The sequence below is a fragment of the Antechinus flavipes genome, chromosome 4, assembly GCF_016432865.1.
Source record: "Antechinus flavipes isolate AdamAnt ecotype Samford, QLD, Australia chromosome 4, AdamAnt_v2, whole genome shotgun sequence".
Classification (NCBI taxonomy): Eukaryota; Metazoa; Chordata; class Mammalia; order Dasyuromorphia; family Dasyuridae; genus Antechinus; species Antechinus flavipes.
In genome coordinates, this window is record NC_067401.1 from 464,834,220 (window position 1) to 464,861,989 (window position 27,770).

Below are 27,770 nucleotides of genomic sequence, written 5' to 3' on the forward strand. Positions count from 1 at the left end.
CTTCTCAAAGGGGATGGAAGGGATTTGGAACTCCAAATTTTTAAAAATAAATGTCAAAAAAAAATTTACTTGTCATTGGGAAATAATTATCCAAATAATTAAAATAATTTTAAAAAAGTAAAAGCAATGGAAATTGTTCCTTCGAAAAATGCCCTGAAATCTGACTCTTCTTCCTTTCATCAGTAAGTCAATTTTGATGCAGAATCTCGGCGATCTCTAACAAGTCTTAATGGAAACCTTTAAATATCTACAAGGGATCAATCTTTTTTCTGTGTCATGGACCCCTTGGAAGACAGACTAAGGAAGCCTCAGACCCCCTGCTTAGATTATATTTTAAATTTAGAAAATAAAAATACAAAGGATTAGAAAAGATATCAATTTATATTGAAAAACTAACCAAAACATGAAAATAGCAAGATCCTGGACCCCCAATTAAAAAGCCTTAATCCACAAGGATAAATAAGTCTTAGATACTCATTTAAAGCCATGTTTTCCTGTGGGGGTATCAATACACTCATGTTTTCAAGTAGAGGGAGCTCTTGGCTAGGCAGAGAAAGGAGCTGAAGGGAAAATGGCAGGCAGGTGTATCGAGGGCCATCGCTGCAATAATATAAAGGACCTGTCTGCTCAGGTCCCAGCCACCATGAATCACAACACACTTTGCATGCTGAAATATGAAACCATTCCAGTTGAAGCTTGACACAGTAATAAATAAGCTCGACAATTATCTCTTTAATTTAAGGTGTCAGTTAGTGACAAAAGACTTTGGAATATATCCTTTTTTTCTCAGGAGGGAAAGGGGGATGACAAACTACCTTACAGGTTATACCTCCCTGTGCTCTAACTTTGTGTATATTGAAAGGCAGGAAATGCTTTCTTAGAGGAGAAAAGACAGAGTGACATAGGGAGATTTAGCCTTGGAGCGTGAGTTCAAGTCCAGCTTGATACATCCTATTCTGTGACCATAGGCAAACGATTTTAAACCTTCCACTGAAATTATATGTAGACCGATGATCAGTTCTGATGGACCTGGCTCTGTTCAACACGAGGTGATTCAGGCCAGTTCCAATGGTCTTGTGATGGAGAGAGCCATCTGCACCTAGAGAGGGGACCGTGAGGACTGAATGTGGATCATAGTATTTTCACCTTTTTGGTTGCCATTTGCTTTTTGTTTTCTTTCTCATTTTTTTTTTCCTTTTTGATCTGATTTTTCTTTTGCAGTGTGACAATTGTGGAAATATATATAGAAGAATTGCATATGTTTAACACATATTGGATTACTTGCCTTCTAAGGGAGTGGGTGGAGGGAAGGGAGGGAGAAAACAATTTGGAACACAAGGTTTTGCAAGGGTGAATGTTGAAAACTATGCTTATATTTTGAAAAGAAAAAGCTTTTTAAAAAAATTATGTCTAGTTAAAGTACTCTCTAATGACTAAAGCATTAGGAAGGTGTACTTTATTATTATCATGGGGGGGGGCGGTGTAAGGAGTTTGGGAGGTCTATTGGAAACTTGTGACTTATCAGAATGGGGAAGCTCCTACGGAACTCCCCTTACTGACTCAGATCAGCAACCTAGAGTGGGTGGGTGGGGAACAAGGATGAAAGAGAAGGATGCAGGGGAGTAGCCCTTACTAAGAGTCAGAAAGAGAAAATGTATGAGATAGATCTTGAACACAAACCTTTCTTACTTCTTTCCATGATTCCTTAATAATGATATTTACAGTAAAAGAAAAAAAAATGAAATCTCAAGCTCCTGATAATGAATGTTAAGTTCCTGGTGTGTTCAGAGTCCAGAGCTCTGCCCCTGGCTATCTATGTGGCCTTAGGAAAACCACTTCTTATGTGTTCTGGAGAATTTGCACTTGTTTAACCTATATTGGATTATTTGCTCTCTAGGGAAGAGGGGAGATGAAGAGGGAGAGAGAAAAATATGGAACCCAAGGTTTTGCAAGGATGAATGTTGAAGATTATCTTTGCATGTACTTTGAAAAATATAAGGCTATTATTTAAAAAAATAAAGAAATATGGCTACTAAATTAAAAAAAAAAAAAAAGGAAAAATACTTCTTTGTAGAGGGGCAGCATAGTAAATAGAGGGTCAGACTTGGAGTCAGGGAGAGCTGAGTTCTAACCTGACTCAGAGATTGACTTCAGTGTGTGAACTTGGGCTTGATCTGTAAAATGTGGAAGTGGAACACAATGACCTCTAAAGTCCCATCCAACTACACCCTGCGGCCCAAGGTTTACTCAGTTCTACAAGGAAGAGTTGGACTAATGACTTTTCAGGGCCTTCCCAGTTCTAAATCTGTGACTCTGAAGTACAAAAACAGATTACATCCTAGAAGAGTCAGAAATACTCTGTTCATCTGTACAAAGAGTTACTTGCTGATAAGAGCAGCTAAGTTCTGACTAAAGTCATAGGTAGGTGCCTGCCCAGGCTATGGCAAAGAAATTATCAAATGGTGATCTCTTTGGGCTCCAATGAATCTGCCTCTTCCTGACCCATCTCTCAGAACAGTAAAAAAACAATTTCTCCCCCACAGAAGATAAAGAGAACAAACCTCCAAAACGTTACTGATGTGATTTGGCCATTTTTCAGTCGCCTGTGACTCTCCCTGACTCCATTTGGAGTTTTCCTGAAAGAGATAATGGTGTGGCTAGCCATTCCCTTCTCCAGTCATTTTATAGATGAGGAAACTGAGGCAAATAAAATAAGGGACTTGCCCAGGAAGATGTGTCAGACCAGGCCACCTAACTGTTCCTTCCCTCATTATACATAATGATGTTTTCATTTCCTGAGGAGCTATTGCCAATATTGCTGCCTTCCCTTGAAACTGGAATATAGAAAAATAAGTATTTCTTTTCACGGGGGTCAAAGAGTGGATCCGGCTGATGGAAGACAATGGCTCTGTAGTCCAGTGGCTTTAGACAAGAGCAGAATCATCAGCTAGGAGGCTGGGGGCAATGTTCTCCACTGGAAGGCTAGGATGCAGAAATCCAGACTGACATGAGATGAGCCAGCCAATAGAGGGCACTGCAGACTAGTCAGAGAGAGGACCAGCTTCTCTTCTTGCCCACATCACTTGCAGAACAAACTGGGCTCTTCAAATGCATTTCTTTGTGTAAAATGCCTTGTCTCAGGCTTCTGACAATCCCAGACTGTATTCATGAATGACAGACTCTCTGGCTTCAGGGAAACAACATGGTGCAGTTGAGAGAAACCTAGATCTGGAATCTGAGAACCTGGGGTAGCCGTGTGACCTTAGGCGAGTTAGAAGGATGGGGAAAAAGCCTGATATGGGGCTTCAGATTAGAAATTAGAAGGAAAAGAGATTCTTTTAGACCAGACAGCTAATCGAAGGAGTCTACTTAGAGCATGAAAAGAATCTCAATGACCCCCTTTCGAATATCTCCTTAAGCACAGACAGCCTAGAACAGAAGCTCTCTTGAGAGCTCTTAGCATTTTCCCATACATCCACAACTGAGTTCTGCTCCCTCATAGCATCCCTAGTTTTGTTTGACTCATCTCTGCTAATGTGTGAATTTCCCCAAATGACCTTTATTAATTTGTATATTACCTTCATATTATTTTTTTATTATTACTATATATTACCTACATATTATTATTATTTTATTATTACCTACATATTTATATATTGTCTCTTTCCCTCAAGAGAATGTAAGATACAGAAAGACAAGAGATATTTCTTTTATCTTTATAGACCCAATACCGATACATAAATTAAAGACTTGATAAACATTTACTGACTAAGTAAGTTCCTTTTCAGTTCTAATATCTATGGTATATTGTGGTATGATTTTTTCATTTACAGAGACATTCATTCTCCTTTCAGAAAATCTGAAGAAATTTGAGGAAATCTTCACCTTGGATTCTTTTAAATATCATGCTCCCAGTGTAGCCGTTTCTCTATGAACATCTGAGAAGTGGAATTTATATTTCTAAGAGTTTAACATTTAGTAAGTTCCCCCCCCCCCACCTCAGGTACAGAGTTAAAATATTATCTTGCTCATTTACATATGAGAAAACAAAGGATCAGAGAAATGAAGTGACTTGGGAAATGGAACACATAGGTGGGAAATGGCTAATTTTAAAATTAAAATTAGATCACCTGACAAAAAAATTAAATGACTTTTCTAGTATCCTACATTATCCCCCATGAAGTTGACAAATATAGCCCCTAATACCCAAATCAGGAAAAGAAAAAAGCACAGAAAGAGAATTATGAGCTATATCATTAATGATTTTTGATTCAGAAGTTTTAAATAAAATTCTATCCCATAGACTACAGCAATTCCTCCATGAATTTACCTATTCTGAGCAAATTGAATTTATACTAGGGAGGCAAAAATGGTTCAATAATGGGAAAACAATCAACATAATTAATCACACTAAAAGCAAAAACTTCTAAACTATGATTATCAGTAGATACCGAAAAGACCTCTAACAAAGTACATGATATGTATAATTTTTTAAGAAAATCTACAAAATATAGGTTGACATAGTAGACCTTTTAAAAAAAATATCATAAGAATGTTCTTCTAAAATCAAAGCCAATAATTATATGCAATAGACACATTAGAAGATTTACCAATAAATGCAAGTGTAAAGCAAGAGTAGCCATTTCCCCCATTATTATTTAATGAAATTCTAGACATGCTAGAAATATTAATAAAGAGAAAAAAATTAAAGGCATGTAGATAATATAAATAAAATATCTCTTTTTGCTGTCAACATGATTGGGTACTTAGAAATTTCTAAGAAATTAGCAAGGTTCTTAAGATAATGAATTGCTTCAGCAAATCTGCAAATTTTACAATAAATAAACAAGAATCAACAATATATCTAATAATAACAGAATCTAAAAGACACAAAGAGAAAGGAAAATATCATTCAAATAAAACTACAAAATGCATAAAATTTGGAGGATCAATCTGCCAAAGCTCACTAAAGTTCAATTACTAAGTATATGGTAAATAGTTCAATTACTAAGTACAACCTAGCTAGAAGAATGTTCAGGCTCATGGCTGAACTATGCCAGTGCAAAAAAAATGATAAGTACCAAAATTAGTTTGCAGTTTTAATGCATAACTACAAAATGCATAAAATTTGGAGGATCAATCTGCCAAAGCTCACTAAAGTTCAATTACTAAGTATATGGTAAATAGTTCAATTACTAAGTACAACCTAGCTAGAATAATGTTCAGCCTCATGGCTGAATCACGCCAGTGCAAAAAAATTGATAAGTACCAAAATTAGTTTGCAGTTTTAATGCTATGCCAATAAAATATCAAACACTAACTTTACAAAACTCAATCAATTGATTACAAAATTCATTTGGAGAAATAAAAAGATCTAGAATATCAAGAGAAATAATGGGGAAAAAAGAAAAATGAAGGGAAAATTATACTTCCTGACCTTAAACTATAACATAAAGCACAATCATGAAAAACATTTGGTATTGCTTTTAAACTAGGAAAATAGATAAATAGAACAGACTGTACGAGGGAGAATCACAAACAACAGAACTCACAAGACCAGTGTTTGGATTAAACAGAACGTATATTACTTAGAAAAGAATTCTTAGTTGATTTTAAAAACTGCTGAGAAAGCAATCTGGCAGAAATTTGACTTGGACCAATATTACATGCCATATTTCATAATAAAATCAAAATGGATATTACTTTGATATTAAATATCGTAACATAAAAAACAAGAAGGAAAGATTATTTATCTTTCATATGTAGAAGTAGAAGATAATATTTTTAACCAAATAAGAGACTGAAACAATTACCAAAGACAAAAATAACAATTGTGCATGAAACTGAAAAGTTTCTACAAAATTAAATTAACAAATTTTGGATAAGAAGTGAAAGCATACAAATGACAAAAATCTTTGCACTTAATTTTTCTAATAAGCATGTGTTATCTAAAATATATATTGAATCTGTAGATATACCATATACTAACACATGCATGTATGTATGTATGATCAAAAGCCATTGCCCAATGTGTAGGTTGAGTGTATGAATAAGAAGTACTCAAAGAAAGGCAAAGTATTAATAACTAAATGAAAAGATGCCCCAAATCATTAATAAGAAAAGAAATATGAATCAAAAAATCTCAAAATCAGAAAATAGACAAAGAATAGTCAAAGTTGAATAGACATACTAACACACTTTTGGTGGAGCTCTGAGTGATTGTAACCCACATTAGTCACTAATAATGTCATTAAAATGTCTATACTTTTTAAGTCAGAGATTGAACTACTAGACTTAGATTCCTAGGAAGATATTGATAAAAGGAAAACTCTCGTAGAACTAAAAATTTTAAAGAAGCATTTTTTTCTGGTAGCTAGGTAGCACAATAGAGAGATTGCTTGCCCTGGAGTTAGGAAGTGAGTTCAAACTCAGCCCTAGATAGCTGGGTGACTCGGGGGCAAGTCACTTAACTTCACTGACTTTAGTTTTCTCATCTGCAAAATGGGGTTAATAACAGCAGCAACCTTCCAGGGTTGTGGTGAGGGTAAAAGCCCTTTACAATATAATATGCCATTTGCTCTTCAAACAACAGAAGTTGAATAATTCCATTAGAGAAATAGGGATTCCTTAAGAGCACAAATCAGAGAATTAAAGCTTTATAATTGCAGATGAAGAACAAAAGTCAAGAGACTTGATGTTGACTTGCCAAAAGTTGAGGTAAGATTTGATCCCTGGAATTCTAAGATCCTGCACAGTATCATCATGCAAGAAACTAGACTAGTTCAGGTTCCATTTCCAAGAATCAGAAGAAGGAAAAAGACAGTTCAGCCCATCCACTGGTAATGGTCTTGCCTTCATTTCAGGCTATTCTAGAGGAATAGTTTAGAACAAAAATTCTTTACTTGAGGTCTGTGGATGGCATTTGTCCTGAAAACAAAGCCTGCCAAAATGAGTCCACGTTCCCCAAAAGGAACAAGAGTCCCTGGTTTAACAGGTTAAGTGGGTGACAAGTGGACCGCTGCAACACAAAATCTGAGACTGTATCATTTAACTCTGGAGCATCCCATGGCTCACTTTAAGACCTTGGACTCCTGGAGCCTGATATCCTCCTGTTAAATGGGTTAGATGAGAAGCAGCATGATACAGTGGTAAGAGTACTGTTCTGGGTTCCAATTTTGTGCTACTTAACCTTCCTACCTACCTGGGTGACACAGGGCATGTCACTTCACTTCTGTCTCATCTGAAAAATAAGAAGCTTGGGCTAGATGGCTCCTTGTCCCTCTAGCTCTCCTTCCCTCTGACCTGCTGAGTTAGGGCACTTCCAACACTAACCTGACCTCCACTCCAAAGCTTCTGCCTAAGAAAGGCTACAGCGGCTGCCAGCCATAGCCTGCACCTTTTCCTCCTGGCTCCCAATCTTTGTCATAGCAATCAATGTCAATCAAAAAGCATTTATTAAGCACTTACTGCTGCCAGATGCTGGAGATAAAAGGACAAATTAAAAACAAAGATGGTGCTCATACTCAAGGAGATGACATTCTAGTGGGAGGAGAGGGGAAATACATAAAGGGGAGCTGAAAAGCCAGGTCAGCAAACAGAGAAGGCAGAGGACACAGGGCGGAGGCCCAGTGAGGAGTTCTCTTGGAGCACTCTCTGCAAGGACTTCTGCCTAGAAGCTACTGCTTCCAGGAAGACTCATCCATTACTAGCCCTCTCCTCCACCCCACTTCAACCTAAAGAGGGCATCTCAGACAACACCCACCACAAGATGCCATATCTACAAACAGCTAATGCTTGGGCCAATTCCAGCCTCCAGGAGGGAAGCCGGGGAGCCCCAGCGGGCAGCCAAAGTTAAAGCACACATGTAACAACTCCATGGTAGCACCCGCCGGGTGACCCCCATCTCAAATCATTAATGAGCTGAGGTCGGGCAGCAGAAGCAAGAAAAACCTCAAAATATTCCTTTTGGGGTTCACCAATCGAAAGAATGTCTCCCTAAGGCTGCCAACTTTGGGGAATAACAAACTGATCAGAAGTTTGGATGTTGCCACAGCTATGTCTTAATTCCCCAGAAACAACATGTTCTTAATCACATGCAGATGCTGCTGTTCCCTCTGGTAGGTGCCGGGAGGCAGGAAGTAAAGCAGTGAAGGAAGAGATGCAGGGACACAAGGCAAAGGAAGGGAGATGAGAGAAATGTGGGGGCTTTCTAAGTGATGAACAAAATGCAGCCCCACTGGTCCCTCCCTTTGATCAAAGTCTCCTCACGTTGCACCTGAAATATCGCAATAGCCTCTTTATTGTTATTATTATTATTATTATTATTATTATTATTATTGTTGTTGTTATAGCTTTTTATTTACAAGATATATGTGTGAGTAGTTTTTCAGCATTGACCCTTGCAAAACCTTCTATTCCAACTTTTCCCCTCCTCCCCCCCAGATGGCAGGTAGTCCCATACAGGTTAAATATGTTAAAGTATATGTTAAATACAATATATGTTTACATATCCATATAGTTATTTTGCTGCCTCTTAAATAATCTCCCTGCCTCCTCTCTCTCTCCCTTTCCAATCCATTGCTCTCCTCCACTGCCAAAGGGACTTTCCCACCACAGATCTCAGTATGTCACTCCCCTACACAATAAACTTCAGTGTCTCCCCATTCTCTCCAAAACCAAAGACAAAGTCCTTTATTAAGCTGACTTCTTACCTCCCTGCTTCATTATACATGGACAAAACTCCAACTACAGAGACTGTTCTCTATGGTTCTTCTCCACACCTGGATTCCTTCACTCTTTACCTCTGCTTCCTTCAAACCTCAGATCAAATATCATTTTCAATGTGCATCATTCTCGAGTTCTTCCCATCGCTCCAAGTCCTCAGCTAATTGTGCCTCCTTCCCACAAGGCTGCCTCCTCATTAGTCTGTGATTTTCTCGAGAGAAGGGATTGCCTTTCTTTGTGCCCAACCTTGCCACAGTTCCAGAACACAGGAGATGTTTAATAAATGTTCTGTAGGATTCAAATTCTTCAAATGTTGAGTTGTCTCCCTTTAGAAGAACAGAGCTCACAAAATTGGGCTAAGATCAATGACAGAAGGAATATGAAGCTCTTTGGAACCATAGAGTCTAACACAAAGTTAGCTTTTCTGCTTATTGTCATAGGAATTAGAAATAGCAGATCTTGGGGATCCCCCAGCCCATCTTCCTCAGAGGAAGAAAAAAAATCCAGGGACAGAAACCATCTGCACATTCACAATCACAATTAGCAGAACTAGAATTCAAACTTGGATTTTGTGGATCCTAATCGAAATCCTTTACCATCAATAAGTCAATCAAAAAGCAATTATTAAACGCTCACTCTGTACCAGGCAAGACACAATAGGCATGTGAAACATATTCAGGGCAGTGTAGAGATGAGCCTTCGTTTCATCTCTTTGGCAAAAACTTTCCTGCCTTTGTGGTGATGAAAGAACCTGCAGGTCTTTTTGTTTGTTTGTTTTTAATTTAAGATGTTTCAATTCCCTGAATAAATAAAAATGAAAAAACTTCTAGGAGTTTTTTCAGAGATCAGAGAACTTGGGTTTGGTTAATTAAGTCCTGGGCATTGCCACTTTATCAGACAATATGATGATGGGCTTTAGTTCCCTCAACCATAATATGGAGACAATTTTTAGGATTTTGTGTTTTAGGATTCTATGGCTAAAAGCTTTTATTTACTAAGTGCTTTAAGGCTTCTGAAGGACTCTACATCTATGATCTTATTGGAAATTCAGAGCAATCCTGTGCATTAGTGGTTAATATCATCTCCGTGTTAAAGCTGGGGAAATAGAGGCAGAGCAAAAACAAATATTCTGCCTTAAGTCACAGGAATAGACAGTGCTTGGGCTTTGAATGGCACGGGGGATTTCTGGTGAGAGAAACTCCTTCTGGCCACTGGCTCGGTCACTTAGAATGTTGCCTAGAGCACTGGGTGCCCACTGAGCTGTCCAGCGAGCTGGAGGCAGGATCGAACCCTGCTCTTTCTGACCTTGAGGCTACCTCCCTCTCCACTATTCCATACTGCCTTCCACTGAAGTGATTCATGACAATACGATGCCATAGAAACGGGGGCAGTTCATCACCAGAAGGATGGCATTAGTCGGACTGTGTTAAATGTTGGGGACAGGAAGAAGTGGGAAGAGAAAATTTACTGGCTGGGGCTGCACAAAGGCCCCGATCAGTCCCAGGGGGAGCAGAGCCATGTTCTCCGTTGGTCAAGTACAAAGTCCTTTGTCATTCATGACAAAGTCACCGGCTTCCAGCCTGATTCTGCGGCCTCATTATAGCCCTTGGCACACATGCTGGTTCCGCCAACTGGCCTTCCCTATGCCCCACCCTCCTGACCTTCCATCTCTCCCTCCCAGGTCTTTGCACATGGTCCACTTGATGCCCAGAAAGCTCTCTCCTGAAGTTGGAGAATTACTTCAGAGCTCACCTCAAACACCCTCTACTCGAGTCCTTTCCTGATACCCCAACTCCTAGAACCTTCTCTTCCTCCCCAAACTCCCATGTATTTTTAAAATAAAAATAAATTTATATATATCTTGTCTGCTCCAAGAACAGGGAAATCTCCAGTAATTTGCACTGTAACATCGTTGATCTAAAGCTAGAAAGGACCTTATAGGTCATTTAGTCCAATGCCTTTCTGAGGTTCAGACTTGTCAAAGGTTGGACAACTAGGGAGTGGCCAGTCCTGGACTGGCCCAGCATTCCCTCCATCAGATGCCCACAGACAATGGACTTGTAAACTTGTTATGTCCTGGGTGCTGTGGCTATCTGGGGAGGAGCTCTGGACTCCTTCATAGAATTATCTTTTGAAATGCATAAAATAAACTACAAACAAAGGAAATTGAATGATGGCTAGCAAAATATTTTTGGTAATTCGCTACGGACCCAAAGTGATGCTCCCTTGCTCAACAACAGAAGTTCCCTTTTTCATCGGGACTCTTTCATTGGTATCTTTGCATCTTTTGAGGTATCTCAATAAAGTGATTTTTATTTATTTAAAAAAAGGGATGGGACTGTGAGCTCCTAGAGAAGAGGGAACATGGCTTTGGCCTTTTGCACACACAGTGAGTGTGACTGACACTGATAAAATCATTTCAATCGTTATTGTGATATCAAAACTACAATTGTAGATTTTTCTGCCTTTTCTGACATGCCGCTAAAGGGAGGAGTCCCGCGGGTGTAGCATGCAGAGTCTGCTGGCTCTCTGTCCTCTGCCATCCTCCCTGAAGGATCCTGGGACAGCTCGGGGGACACACTGACTGCGAAAGACCACCAGCCAGCCCCTGAGGAATCGCCAATGAACTTGGCCAGCCCGGCCCGCCCCGGCTCCCTCTCTCTTTCCCCCTTTGGACACAATGGGATTTTCCTGCTAAATTCATATGCTGGAGGAGTCACCGATGTCCCCCCAAGTTCAACAGCAACCCTGACTTCAGATCTCCGAGGCCTCCTGCTACCTCGAGCTCTGTGCCGGCCCCCTGCCAAGGGAAGGCTTTTGATGTCTACCGTGGGGACTCCCAGCTGACCCACACAGAGCCTCTTTGATCTCTTATTAAGTGACTGCTTTAGTCTGGCTGCGGGGAAGTTTCTGGAAGTCAGTCCTCATCCCGGGCCCACAACAAGCTCTCCGCACCAGGAGAGTGCCCCTTGCAGCCACCCGGGACTGCCCCACTGAAAAGCCCGCTTTAAGCCAGCGGAGAATTTCCCCTGGTAGCCACATTCCATCGCCCCCAGGACCACACTATTAAGGCTTTTTTTTCCCTCCAAATGAAGCAGCTTAAAATGATTTAAAGGACGTGGAAGGTTCCCATAGAGGAAAAAGGAAGCAAATCCTCTGTGAAAAGAAGTCTGGAGCACAGTCGGGGTCAAAGCTTACAGTACTTTGATGTTCATGAAAATAAATGTGGATGGGATGCAGAGATAGGCAAAAGCCCAACCTTTATCAATACTTCTGGGGTGAAGCAAAGGGTTCCCTCACACACAAACGCCTTTTAAAAGCGCCTGTGCGGCGGATTCAACAAAAAGCTCCAGGTTGCTCTTTGATGAATATGGATGCTGACATCTTTTCAGACTTCAGCAAACTACCGACCGGTCAGCTTTCTGCAGCCGGCTCTAATCCCGCTAAGGTGACTCAGGAGGTGACTCGGAAGGAGAAATAGCCCAGGAAGATGCCTTGGGAATCAAAGCAGCAACAGGAAAAACAATGGCTTACGCTCGATACTTTCACAAACTAAAAACTCGCTGAGAAAAAATCCGACACTACAGCTTTCTTAATTCTGGGCACGAGATGGATGGAGTGAGAGGCAGAGGGGCGGAGGAGACAGAGTGCTAGATAAAAGTCAGAAAGACCCATGTTCAAATGTCACCCGATATATAATAATTATTAACTACAGACAAATGTCTAAGCTTCCGTTCCCTCATCTGTAACCTGGGGGATGGGGTGGGGTAGTAATGTAGTAATATTTGCAGTTTACTTGTGATTTTGAAATAAAATGAGAAGTGTCAATGCTTTTCAATAAAGGAACATTTAAAATAACTTTTTTTTAAAATTGGGGATGTACCTGTGATGAAAACAACATTGTAATTCTTTTTTAGATAGTGATGAAACACAAGATAATTCTGAGGTAGATAATTGTATAAATATATATACATATATTGGATTTAAAATATATTTTAATATGTTTAACATATATTGGATTACCTGCCAACTAGGGGAGGCAGTGGGGGGAAAGAGGGAAAAATTGGGAACACAAGATTTTGCAGGGGTCAATGTTGAAAAATTACCCATGCATGTTTTGAAAATAAAAAGTTTTAAATTAAAAAAAAAAAAGACAGGTCCTCCAAGATCATCAGATCCAACCAGTATTTGAAAAAGAATCCCTCAGGGACAACCCTGAAAAGAGACCTATCCACCTGCAGTGATGGAGAATGCACTATCTATCCCTTGCACCCACTCCACTCTGGGATACTGAAAGGGATATTTCCCCCCCTTATATTGCACCTAATCTAATCCTGCTAAAACTGGCATTTATGTACTGAGTAGAGTCCAAAATCCTTTATCAAGGTATTCAGGGCTCTACTTTCCCTTTTCAGCCTCATCTTACTAGTATTATATGCATGGTCCCATCCCTGTATCCACCACTGATTTTCCTAATGTCTTATTCACAATATGGCGCTCCAAACCAAGCACAATGTGAATTAAGGGCTTCATAGAGCTAATTAACCATCATTCATTTGATAAACTCAAATTTCTTAGGTTTCATTCTCCTACCATCTTTGTCACAAGGATATAGAACTGAAAAATACCAAGAAGTGGGGTCAAAGCTAGGAGATGAACTGAGAAATATCTAAGGCAGGATTCAAACCTTAATCTTAATGATTTTAGGTCTAAAACTCTATGCCATTTGGTTGTAAATTACAAGTATAAATTAGAAATATTTTAAAATCATGGAAAAAAAAACCGTGAACTTGAAATCATGACAATGAGATAAGGATCTTTACTCTTAACAGATTTTGCAACCATGAAGCAAGTCACAACTTCTCTGAGCCTCAGCTGGGGAGATGGATAATTCCTATTATTGTCTCAGTCTTACAGATATGCAAACTGAGGCAGAAAGAGATTAAGTATTATGTCTATGTAACAATAAGTGCCCCAGCTAGGATCTGAACTCAAGTCTTCTTGACTCTGAGTCCAAAATACTGTCCCCAGCTTAATACAGATTTGAATTATTTATTAATTACACAAATGATAATCCTTCTTTGATGTCTTATCATCTCACTTGGATGATCTTGGGTTCTTGAAGGTCAAAACCAGTATGACACAGACTCAGGGAGGTGCTACCAACCTGAATGTGCACTTGATGATTGGTACTCTTCAATTCTGACTAATTTTAGGGCAAAATCTTAACACATATATAGCTAAATTAGCCGGGAATGGGGAATGGAGTCTATAATGTCCTTCATTAAGTAGACACACCACAATTTCAATTTTCAAGGTCAAAATGGGAAAAATTTCCAGGGGCCTTCTGGACCCGTTTCCCACTGTTCCTTCCAACTGAAAATTATCCACTCCCTACGGCTAATGTCCAATATTGCTCAAGCATTGAAGATAAGTAGGGACAAATGATTTCGATTAACTTGGGATACTCCTTTTCATGAATGTTTGTCTCTGAAATCAACAATGCTAGCTCCTTGGCAATACCATAACACACAGTACTAATTATTCTGTAGAAATACCTAACCTTGTAATGCATCGGCGGAAGCGGAGAATAACGTCTAGGACTCGGGTCTTGGGCTGTGGATAAGGAGGGATCCCAACGAAGGGCCGACACCAAAAAGACCATGTCTATCCACCCACACAAACCACCCACCCAAATGTTTGTGGAGTGTACTCATCCGTGCATTCAGTCATTAATTCTGCATGCAACGATCTTACTAGAACTAGGAGAGATTACAAGAAGTAATGACAAAAGGATTCCTATAAATACTGTCCCATAAAAGATAATTAGAAAGGTTCTGATGAGAAACTGGGGTGTTCCCAGGAAGGGGAGGAGGTTGGAAGGAAAGAATAATGAGGAAAAGCACAAGAAGAGAGGAGGAGACTGTTTGAAGATTGGGATAACAACGGGCAAAGGCGATAAGAGGAGAGAGAAAGAAAATAAGAGAGGAAAGAAGCTAGAAAAGGAGAGTGGGAGAGAGATACCCGAAAAGTAGGGATCATTTTCTTCCTTTTACTTGCATCCCCACTGCCTGGCACACAGTAGATATTAACAAATAAATATCTGCTGATTAACTGATGAACCTTAAAACTGTCAGAATTATAACCAGCAACAATGATTTTTTTTTGAACCCCCAGTATAAATGGTACCATGTAGTGCTTCTGCTCAAGAAGTTCTAGCAGCTCCTTCTTACCCCTCTTCCCATCAAAGGCCCTTTAAAATCTAGTATGGACCAATCTTTCTAGATTTATCTGACCTTCCTCTCTCTCATCCACTCTATAATCCTGCCCAAATGGCTAATATAGGCTTTGCCGATATTTCATCTCCCAACACTCAGGTTGAGAATACCTTCCCTCCCCAATGTGACTCAAAGAATCCCAAGTCTTCTTCAAAACTCAGAATAAGTATCACTTCCTGCCCTAGCCTCTCTGATGCTACAAGCAGAACCAGCAAAAAGTAAGTACCTTGAAGGTAAGCATCTCTTTGAAATCTCACTGCCTTTCAAAGCCAAGCACCTAGTAGGTGACTAACAAATACCTGATAAAGTTAGTAAAGTAATAGGAGAGATTCTGTCAGATCTGAAGATAAATGATGTCTCCCCCCCACCTCCCCAAGAAATCGGCTCCAGGGAAAATTCTCGGGAAACAAGACTTCAAGGGGAAGAGATTCTAGGATACTCCCTACTGGTGGAGGAGAGGACAGAACGACTATGGTCCAAACCTCCAAATAGCATCCAACCCCTACTTGGAGAAGGAAAAGAATGAAGGGAGAAAAGGATTAAGGTAGCAAAGGTCTTTCCTGGGAGCTTGTTATTTAAGTAAATTACTCTTCTTAAAGGCTAATTATTCTGGCTGAAGGGTTAATTATGATATAAATAACTAAATGGACAATTCATAAATTAGGTAGCATGTTTATTTTTTCCAACCAGGCTAATCATTTTCACTGAGGCAGTGAATAGAGAGATGACCTTGAAACTAAGAAGGCAAGGGTTCATTCATGTGGGACCACAGGCTGTGCAAGACTGGCTAAGTCACGGAATCTGCAAGGGATCCAGACAACTCTCTAACAATTACACATTGCAGAGAAGGTGCTAGTCATAGTAAACAAAGCAAATTTCCTCATCTGGAAGTCTGTACTCTTAATTAAGATACTTAGCCAGCATTAGTTAATCAGGGCCCATTAACAATGAAAATAAGTTTGAATTTTCACTTGATTTCAGGTGCTTTTCGGCATCAACAATAACAAAAACTATAATTAGGGCAAAGGATTTTCTTCCTTGATCCAATGACTGTTGTCGATTGAGTAAGCACAGACAGTATCCAACTAGAGAAAAAAACTTGTCACCTACTTTATATTAGATAACAATTTTGTCTTTAGCAGTAATAAAAGTGTCCCGGATAATATTCAATGCATTAATAGCTAATGTTAGTTTTAGGATTTTTCTATGACAATCAGTACAACTCCAAATATAAAAAAAAAAAAATCTCTTGCCAGCCCCAGATTGCCCAACTGTATCATTTCTGGGTCACTAGGCATTTTAGCCATTGACACAGGAACACTAGAAGCCCCGAGAAGAGAGTTTCTAATACTCTTACTTATAATGAATAGGAATCTAAAAGAACATCAAGCAAATGTCAGAAATTAGTCCACTGTTGGATATTCACTGTAATATTTTAAGAATATTAACTTAAGAACTTTAAAATCTATGTTATTTCATTTGATCCTCCCCATAATCTCCTCCCGTTCTAGTCTGTCCATCACTTATCCGTCAAGTGATTGTCCTACCACATGGATCTGACCATGTCAACCCGTGACTCAATATATTCCAGTGGCTTCATGACCGGCTTCCCATTCCACCTTTCTAATCTTCCTGCACCTTACACCTTACTCTGTGCTCCAATGACATTAGCCTCCTGGTTTCTCCTCAAACAAGACTCTCCATCATCCAGCTCCGAGCATCTTCACTGGTTGTCTGCCCACACCAGGAGGAGCTCTTCCTCATCTTCCTTCACTTGCTGACCTATCTGTCTTCCCTCAAGTCCCAGTTAAAATCCCACCTTCAACAGGAAGCCATTCCAGATACTCCTTCATTATCTTCTCTTCTTTCAGTTGATTATGTCCCATTTCACTTTTCTATAGCTTATCTGTAGAGAGGTGTTTGTGAGTTGTCTCTCATAAGACTGTGAGTTTTTTAAGGACAGAGACTACCATCTTCTCCTCCTTTGTTTTTCTTCTTCTTCATGGTTCTTTTCTGGTATTGTTACGGTTCTTCCTCTTCCTCTTTCTCTTCTTCCTTTTCCTCTTTCTTTCTATCTCTTTCTTCCTCCTCTTTTTCTTCCTTTGCTTCTCCTCCTCCTGCTTCCTTACTTTTTAGTACCTTGTAAATGTTTTCTGACTGATCAACTACAATTCTCTAAAGAAAATAGTGTGATTATCACCCCCACTTTTCATAAATGATAAGTGACTTTTCCAAGATTACCCAGTAACTAAGTGTCTGAGGTTTTGAAAGATTCAAGTCCATTATTCAAGTATCATAGGATTCAAAATCAGATTTTCCTAGTCCAGTGCTCTATCCATTAGATAATCTGACTACTTTCTCTTCTAAGAGCGTAAGACCATAAGATTTAGTGCTAGATGAAACCTCAAAGAACAGCATCCCCAAAATCTTGCTAATAAGGAAACTGAGGCCTTGAGACATTAAGAGACTTACTTATCAAAGTCACACAGGAAGAAAGATGGGTATCCAAATCAGGAATCCACTTTCAAAGGCAGTGTACGAGCGATTCTGACCCATTGGCACAGTCCAGGAGACACCCATCCTTCCAATTGTTCAGCCTTCTTCAACTAAGTTAATAAGGTTGTGAAACCAGAAACGGAAAAAGTTCCCCCCATTTCTAATGTCAACAGGATTGATGGACAATATAGGATGGAGTCCCCATCTGGAAGATGCACCTAAGTCTTTTTCTACAGATTTGCTCCTCATTTTGAACAGCAAAACTGCCACATTCTCTACAATGCATAGCACTGCCCATGCTCAGGCCTCCCTTTAAAAAATAATTTTAACATTTAATTTCAGTAACAGCTTACAAGGAACAAATACAGGAATTCTGAGGAATACAGGAAAAGCTGCACAATTAGAAGCAGAGTGAAGGAAATAGCCTGAAGGTCAGAGCTTATTATTGTTCCTTTAGCACCAGGAGGAGAAGATATCTAAATGAAAGCAAAAAATTAATAACAAAAAGACCTCACACTATTTGCATTGACCATTCCTGGTCCCAGTGAGTAGATAACAAATTATCTTTCTTAGCAGAAAGGAAAATACACCATCAGATGACCCATATTATTGGTTGTGCTTTCTGCTAATTGTTTTCTCTGTTTAAGAGTTCAATGTTTAGGAGGAAAGGAATAGGAAATTACTAGGATATAAAAACAAAAGGCACATGGCAGTTAGGTGGAGTGCAGAAAGCACCAACCCCAGAGTCAGGAACTCATCTACCTGAGTTCAACTCTGGCTTCAGACATTTACTCACTGTGAGACCCTGAGTAAATCACTTAACTCTGTTTGCCTCAGTTTCCTCAACAATAAAATGAGTTGGAAAAGGAAATGGAAAACCACTCCAGTATCTTTGCCAAGAAAACCAAAATGGGGTCACGAGGAATTAGACATGACTGAAAATAAAAGAAAGGACTAATTCAAATTTATTTTCATGTATAATAACTCATATTTCCATAATATTTACAAACCATTTTTCTTTTAAAATTTTCTGTGAATTAAGCAAGGCAAGTATTAGCATATTACCTCTCCTTTGGGGGATGGAAAAAAAAAGAAACTGAATGACTTCCTCAGAGACAGAAAATGCTCACATTCCCAAGAACCCTGAGGTGAAGACAAGAGGAAAGCCCTTATTTTCCAACTCCCAGCCCCTGGTCTGAATTTACCCCACACCAGGCTGTTATTACACCCTCACTTTCTCCATATATTGGCTTTACACAGTAACACACTAGCAAAGCATCCTTTAAATGTATTGCCATGGATTTATAGTCTTATTTTCCTCTGTGCCATGAGACTAGATTGGGAGGGAGGAAAAGAGTGGGGAAGGGATTTTAACCACTGGCAGTCTGGTGAACCTAAGCACTCAGAATCATGTTTGTAAATGCATAAAATGAAATGTGGATTACAAAGAATTACAAAGGTATTTTAGAAATAAGTTCACAGACCCTTTAAAATCATTCCACAGACTTCTCAGGGGATTCACAGACCCCAGGTTAAGCAGTCCTGGACTAGACAAAATTTATTTGAGATTTTCTATCAAGTTCTTACTAGTTTAGTGATGAAAAGAAACCACAGTTGGGGGGAAAAAATGTGGTTCATTAAAATTCGTTGTTTTTCAGTCATTTGGTCACGTGTGATTTTTTGTGAACTCGCAGACGATCGCAAGCCAGCCCATCTATCTTCCAGTATCTCCTGAAGTCTGTCCAAACTCATGTTCCTTGCTTCATCCTGTGCCATAGCCTTCTTCAATCTTTCCCAACATCGGGGGCTTTTCCAAAGAGTCCTGTCTTTTCATGATGTGGCCAAAGTCTTTAATCTTCACCATTAAAATAAATATTCCCAAAAGCTAATGCCTATTATACCTTAGCTATGTACCTAATACCCCTTTTTGTGTTCCCAAGCTTTTGTAATAACTTCACTTGTGTTGAGCCTCAGTTGATAGAGAGAAGCTGCTTTGGCGGAATCCCGAAGGTACACGGCATGAACACAGACGAGATGTGCTCCAGGCCAAGAAATGGCCTTCACGGATGCATTTGAAACCCTCCCTTGGCCTGGCAAAAGTTATTTCCCCTCATTAGTGTTTATTATCTAATTACAGCAAGTGATAACTTAACCAATTAATTAACTTGCCCAACACCAAACTTTAAATTGAGATATCCTGTCATCTAAATGTCACAGTAGGTGACAGTGACACACGCTCTGCCAATAAACAACAAAAACGTGATGTACACACCACGCAGGGAGTTTCAGATGCAGTGTCTTCCTTCCAGGTTTGACTGGAGAAGATGTAATGAATCCTGAGAACTAACGATCAAGATTTCTAATATAAAACTTATTCAAAAATCCATTTTTCTTGTAATTACTCTACAGCAATGAAATACTCTACTCCCTTTTCGAATAAAAGAAAGAAATATGCAGAGAAATGAATGCCTATATACCAATAATGACATGGAGGAGAAAGTACAGATGGAAAAAAAGCATTTATACAAAAGCAAGAAATTCTGGATTCAGATGTCAATGGATACTGCAAAGCACATCACCAAAAAAGTCTGGAATCCCCTAGCTTCACTTGTCTACACTCCCATCATAAAAATGTATATTGATTTCATATATATTTTTGTGGGTGTGTGATAAATACATGCATGTTATTTTCCACAAGAGAACATGAGACCACTTTACTTTGTTTTCAGCACCTTGGATAGTGCCTGAATGCAGTAGGAGCTTAATAAATGCTATTTGGAGCCATAGTTCAGTTCGCATTTTAAAAAAAAGATTAATTTCTAAGGGTCTTTTCCTGATTCCCAGCCCCAGAGAGTATGTCTTTCCCTATTGAAATTAATGAATGTGTGTCCCTATACACACAGAGATGCACATAATATATATGCTTTAAGGTATCATATGCTTTTTAGGGGAGGGTGTGTGTGTGTGTGTGTGTGTGTGTGTGTGTGTGCGCCTATTGATAAAACTGGGTCAAGAAAACAGGAGCTGATAGCCTGCCTTGTAAACATCTTATTTGTTGAACACTGGGGGAATCCCAACCTCTCCCAGCCTCAGTTTCCTCATCAGAAAAACGGGAATGTTAATATTAGTACCAAACTAATAAGAGGTACAAATATAGGTCAACAGAGGTAGCACATGTCAAGTGCATTGGATCGAAACAATAGTTGTTATTGTGGCTGTTGAGATGATTATTTACTCACATGTTTACCCACTGTATCTTCTCCCTGGAAGAATGTCAACTTGGAATAAGTCAGTCAAGTACTTTGTCAAGGACAATGTCTGTCACATAAGTTACATTAAGTAGAAGCTTAATTAATGCTTTTAGAATGGAATAAACCAGCTATGAATGGCCATGTTCAGGAACAGGGCTTTCTAATTAAACAACTTTGCCAGAAATGTGGAACCTCTCTCTACAAATGGACCTTGCCCTACAAAAAACTTAAAACACCTGTGGAAAGAGACCATGCTAAGATCAATTTAAGTTTTTTTCCTTCCGTTAAGGATCAACAGCATCCTCAACCCCCTAGAGCAGTGGTTCTCAAACTTTTGTTTCCAGTGTCTTTATCCTATTAAAAATGATTGAGGATCTCTCCAAAGTGTTTTTGTTTATCTAGGTTATATTGATAGACATTTACCATATTGGAAATAAAAACTATTTTTGAATTTGTAGACCCTCTAAAAGGGTTTCAGAGATCCCCAGGATTCTCTAGACCATACTTTGAGAACCACTGCCCTAGAGCATGGAGAAGCAAAGGGTCACATAGCCAACAGCTGTCAGATGTAAGATTTGAACACAGCTCTTCCCGGCTTTGAAGCCAGCTCTCAACCATTAGGCCACACGGTGTCTAGAGATCTAATTAGCATGAAGCAAATCTGAAAATTCCAAAATTGAGATTAAGCTAAAGAAAAATAATGATGATAAGTATTCATTAATTTGAATCAACAACTCAAAAGCCAATCTGCCTAACAACCTTGGGAAGAAATATTCCAATGGCTGAGAGGGGCGGCTGTCAATGCCAGCTAACAAGCCAGCGAAAATGACTAAGTGAGGATCTATTTTGGGTTGTCTTAAATTGCACTGGGAAAATTTGGGATTTTGTGTTCTTACATAATGCTCTCAAAGTATTTGTCTTTTCATCTGTTCCCAACTGTCTTCTTCTATGAGGAAAGAATTGATTTTTACATCAGTAGGCATTTTATGCGCTTAGAGAGAGAGTACATTTTGCTTTATTAAACCACAGTGAGCTAAGGCTGCACTAGCATATTAAAATATGCACATTACAGAAAAGAAGGTTCTTGCCAAAAGTTTTAATTCCCTGTGATAATCAAACACAGACATTTAAACAGAGCCCATTGACTGGGAAATCTCAAGAGGCATCTTACCGAGATTATCCCCATTCTCCCCAAATGCAATGATACCTTCAACTCGTTAATACTCCCAAACTGTATTCCTCATCATTCTTCCCATAATCTGCCAACCTAAAGAAGCTAGATGAATGGAATAGCACAAGCACATGTGTTCTCACATACACACACACATACACACAAACACATACACACACACACACACACACCTTAATAATGCTAAGTTCTTTGGGATCCATTACAGAAGCAGTTAAGCTATTCTTTTCTTTTCTTTTCTTTTTTTTAACTATTATTTACTCCCTATCACATCCAGCATCAAAAATAAAATCCTGTTTTGCTTCTTCTAAAGGCCTTTATAATCTGGCTCCTTCCTCTTCAATGTCATGATATGGGTTTTCCAGGTGCTCCTAACATCAGCCCATCCATCTACTGCCTTGGTGCTTATTCATTGGCTGGAATTCTCTCACTCCTCCTTCTACTTCCTGGCTTCCTTCAAGATTTAACTGAAATCCCACCTTCCTCAGGAAGCCTGTCCCAACCCCTTCTATCACCACTGCATTCCCTCTAGGATTGCCTCCAATCTACCCTATCTTCTCTGTGAAGTTATTTAAATGCTGTCCCATTAGAACATGGGGATAGGTGCTAATTTTTGCCTCTGTCTCTCTTCTTCGCCACTATGTTTCACACTTATTAAATGATTAATAAATGCATTGTTGACTAACTGGCACAAAAACAACTCTCAGTCCTACTGGTACACACTGTCTTAATCTGGAAAATAAAATATAATGAACATCAGTTCCTATTTCACAAAGGGATTTAGTTACATGTTATATGGAAGCACAACAAAGAAAATACCTTGGAAACTTAACATATTTTTGGAATCTGCTCCAAAATTTGGCCGTTTTACATATATTAGGTTTTCCTAAAGCATTTCTACATTAACAAAAAGTGTGAATGATTATGAAATCCCAAATACTTCTAAGTGAAAGCTAAGAAGATCTGAATTGTCCTAATCTAATTTCAATCCAAACGTCTTTCATGGAAGATGCTCTAAGTATATGATGTCACTTCACCAAATTTGAGTTAAAAAAAACTCAGAACACGCAATGGTCACATAATCTCCCAGTGGTGACCTAGGAGATTTTCTTTATCGATAAGTTGGATATGATAGTAAATATCACATAGTATATAGTATACTGATACATGTGTAGACCATTAGATGACGGTCAATATATATGGGATATTGCCTTTCTTAGTTAATATAGCTGAATGCTTGAGCAATAGCTACACCTGATAAAGAGAAGTTCAACAACAAAACAGTCAAAAAATTAAATAACACAGAGATAATAACCTGGTAGTCCAAAATGCTGAATCCCAAGCCATCGACACCTTTAATTAATTCAATTGTCTTCACCTCAGTGGACCAGAGAGCCAGTTCCCCATCATCTTCATCATCATTAATTTGAATTTCTTCATTGGGGTCAATCTGAAACACAAAAATAGAAGACTTCAGACTGATTCCTTTAAGGTATTAAAGAAACGATAGGACATTTCATATCTGAGCCCTGGAATGCTGATTTAAAATGGTGATGGCAGAGGAATGCTGGACACAGACCCAGAAAGATCTGGATTCAAATGCCTCCTGAGACTTCTCTAGGCAAAGCATTTTATGCTTTTTTCAGGCCCAACTTTCTCATCTGCAACACTGAAATCAGGAGAGCAGCAAGCAAGCAAGGTTACGAAGACCAAATGAGATCATGCAAATCAAGTGCTTTGCATACCTATTACTATGTACTTGGGAGGTATTTTTTTTTTATTATTATTCTGCAATCTCAAAGTTTCTTTTGACATTCTTTAAGAACTTATAGATTTTTTAAAAAATATATCACAATCAGAAAAAAATGAAAAATCACATGGAAAATCAAATATTTTTTAAAGCATCTTCTTGATCGAGACCCTTGTATGTTGAGTGTCTGTATCAAAGTAGTTACCACTGACCTCCCATACTTCCATGAGCTCTGTCATCCCATTAGAAGCATAAAAGGAAAAATAAGCATTTAAGTCATGTCTTTAGATAGAATATCAGAAAATATTAATATAACATTCCCTGAACTCTTGATCATTATATCAAATTACATAGCAACAACTTCTAGGACATCATTGTTTGTCTGTGGCCCATCTCATCTTCTTTTTCATTGTCTAGTTCTCATAAATATACAGCTAAGATGAACTGACTTTTGAGAAAACCTGACCAGCTGAAGAAACAATAAATTGAGCTACAATGAGCTGAGCTATAATGAATTGTATTGAACACTCAGTTGTGGAGAAGTGAGCTGGAAACAGAGCTCCCTTCCTTCTGCAAAGAGTATAGAATGTACTGTTCTTCCATGGATTTGGGAATTAATTCCCTTTCACTGAAATTTGTTAGGGTTTGTTTTATTTTATTTTTTTACCAAGAAAAATTCAGTAGGAATTGAGTTTGAAGGAGGATCACTAGGTCTTGCTTTAACATGATGTTTTTATTAAAAATGAACAGAACAAAAACTAGAGTAGAATTTCCATTCATAGCATTTTATGCTCTTTGAAATGGTGAATGAAAGAAAAATTATAAAAAGAAAAAATAACTCCAGGGAAGAAGAGGAAAACAAATAATGTAGTAAAAACTAAACCTGCTTGAGAAGCCAAAAAAATCCACACCTTTTGAGAGCTGCTGAAGATCTTACCCAGAGTGGAGACAAGCAGGACCAACCACTCTCATTCTAGTCCTAAACATTCTTAAAAAGGCAGGAACTTAAAAAAACATTCTACCTTAAATCTTGCAATAAGGATAGAAGTTTTGCACCTAAAATTCCTTCCTTCAATTTCATCCCCGGGCTAAAAATGAGAAGATTTTAAAGGAAATGATCCTATCCTCTCCTTGCAGAGGAAAGTAGAAGGGTTGCCTGAAATGATGGATGTGCTCTGGAAGAAAGGTACTTGATATGCTCACTGATTAATCAAAGAACAGTCAGAGTTTGGCCAAACTAGCTAGTCGGGCAGCTCTGAAATGGAATGTGCTGATACTTGGGAGAAATGGAAATCAAAGAAAAGTAAATTCAGAAAATGCAAGGACAGTCCCCAAAACACAGGCTTACAGGATTCTCAGGGACTCCAAAGTGTAGAATGTGCCTCGGCCCAACTAGATAACTAGGTATTAATATATCTGCATCTGTGTGTGTGTGTGTGTGTGTGTGTGTGTGTGTGTGTGTGTGTGCATATATATATATGCATATATTTTCAAAATGGGTGAACCCATGATGGTTTTTTGCCAAAGGTCAGACATAAACTGAGTGTTAGAGGTAGATTTTGGATTCAGATCCACTAAATATACATATATACATATACATATATATATATATATTTATATACATATACACACACATACATATATATATTTAAAATATGTGTATCTATCTATATTTATCTATGTGTGTGTAAATGTATATGTATCTATAAATATAGATAGATACACATATATGCATTTTATATATATATAAAAATAGATGGATGGGCGCGCACACACACACACACACACACACACACACACACACACACACCCCTCTTCCAAACTTCCACTTTTGTCAATTCTGCATAAATGTGCAGTTACAAGACAGAAAGCAATCAACTAATGGCATCCAGGCAGAAACTTAGCATAATTTCGAGCTCCCGTTTGCCAATGATGGGGACGAATGATGGATGGGGAGCGCCCGGTGAGCAGCTGAGCCGCTGATTTGCACACTGCAGAAGATGAGGTCAAAGGCATTTTTCTCACCCTTCACAGGTAAGCCGCCACAGAGCAGTTCATTTCCAAAGGGTCACAAGGCCCCCGTGGGTGAGCTCTCTGAGCTGACTGCTGGATGGCTCATTGAATTCAAGTCTGCAAACACTTATTAATCACTTACTTGCCCAGAGCACAGTGCTGGGAGAGAAGCAAAGTTAGGGAAATGCAGGCTTCTTGCCTTTAGAGAGTTCACAGTTTAGTAGGTGAGTAGGCAGGAAAGTCATTATTATCAGGAAAATGATATCCAACCCAATAATTATTGGATAAGTTGCTGCTGCTATTTTCCCCCTCAATTTGCCTTGTATTCACTTTGTATAGATTCTGTATATAAATATATGTCTGTGATGTCTCCCCGAAGAGGATGTAGGTTCCTTGAGGTGAGTGAGACAGCAGCTATACCATTGCTGTCTTTGCATCCCCAGTACTTTAATAAAGGAACACAGTGGGGCAGCTAGGTGGGGCAGTGGATAGAGCACCAGCCCTGAAGTCAGGAGAACTCGAGTTCAAATCTGGCCTCAGACACTCAACTCCGTGACCTTGGTCAAGTCACTTAACCCCAATTGCTACAGTAAAAAATAAAAATTAAAATAATAATAAAAACAAACAAAGAAACAAATAAATAAAGGAGCACAGTGAGTCTAAGAAATTCTATTATTTGGATAGCAGTACTGTCATGTACTCAACACTTCCTAGCTCTGTGACCTTGGGCAAGTCACTTAACCCCAACTGCTTCAGTAAAAACTAAAAATCAAAATAATAATAAAAACAAACAAATAAATAAAGGAGCACAGTGCGTCTAAGAAATTCTATTATTTGGATAGCAGTACATGACAGAAAACATAAAATATGGAGAGTGGCCATACACAAACTATTTCTCCAGATCTGTAATTGTATTTTTGAGAGAAGTGAGATTTCATAGATCAAATGCTGAAGAGTCAGAAAGGTTGAATCTTATCCATGATTCCTTCCAGCTTTGCGAAATGTTTTGCAAGTTATTCTGATCTCAAGGGTGTCAACAATAAAAAGGGAAGACCCAGCTCACAGAGTGGTTATAAGGAAAATGACAGAACTATATGGTTCATATTTTTTGTGTTTCTCAAATTTTAAGTTGCTCTAAATGTAAGTTTAGCAAACCTTAAATTTAAACCTGAAAAGCAGATATACAGGAAGAAAGAAGAAGGAAAGGGGGCCAACCTACCGAGAGGTAAACTTTGGCCAGAACATAAAACACATGGAAGGAGATAAAAGGTAAAGTGCAAATGGGGAGTGTGATGCAGTAAAGCAACCCTGGCACCTCACAGCAGAAACATGGTAGACAATAGTACAGAATGAGGCTTCCACCTCTAAGTTTTTCTTTGCTGTATTTTGCTCTTATAAAGAATGGTTCGATTTAATATGGGTTGGGGAACACTGGAAATGCGCCTTTTTTATAGACATCAACTTTATTTAAAAAAAAACTACAAAGCACCTCTTAATATTTAAAGTCTCGGGATGCTGACTTAAATTCTAGCTATGTCACTATCTGGGTGACCTTGGAGAAGCCATTCTATCTCCATGGGGCTTGGTTTTCTCATCTGTAACAACATGGCCCCTTGGGGCTCTGAACCTATGAGCTGATGATTTCTGGCTGGGAAAGAAGTCACAATTCTGTTCATATGCTTAATTAACACTTAGCTTTTTAACTGCTAAAATTACATGTGGTCATAAATCTCAAACTCTTCATTTTCAAAATGGGTGAACTGAGCCCCATGATGGTTTTTTGCCAAAGGTCAGACATATCCTGCGTGTTAGAGCTAGAATTTGGACCCAGTATTCATAACCTTGGGCTTTTCCTTCTACAATGCCGCCTCCCTTTATATAGTCTGAGTCTGTCAGTCACTACACAGTTATTAAGCATCAACTCTATGCTGGTTATTATATTAAATGCTGGGGATCTAAGAAACACAAAACTGGTTCCTCCTCTCCAGGACCTTACAACGTGGGCAAGACAACTTGTCAAGAACTATGGACAACAAGCTAAATCCGAGATCTGCTGGAAGTGGTGTCGG

General features: G+C 38.9%; 1 protein-coding gene across 1 annotated transcript in view; it reads right to left on the minus strand.

The window, feature by feature from the left end:
- The window catches only part of PATJ (PATJ crumbs cell polarity complex component), a 325,629-nt gene that overhangs the window by 213,585 nt on the left and 84,274 nt on the right, over window positions 1-27,770 (minus strand). Inside the window, exon 17 of the mRNA XM_051999546.1 lies at window positions 23,254-23,388. Coding sequence (XP_051855506.1) covers window positions 23,254-23,388 — 135 coding nt within the window. The remainder of the gene's footprint in view (window positions 1-23,253; window positions 23,389-27,770) is intronic.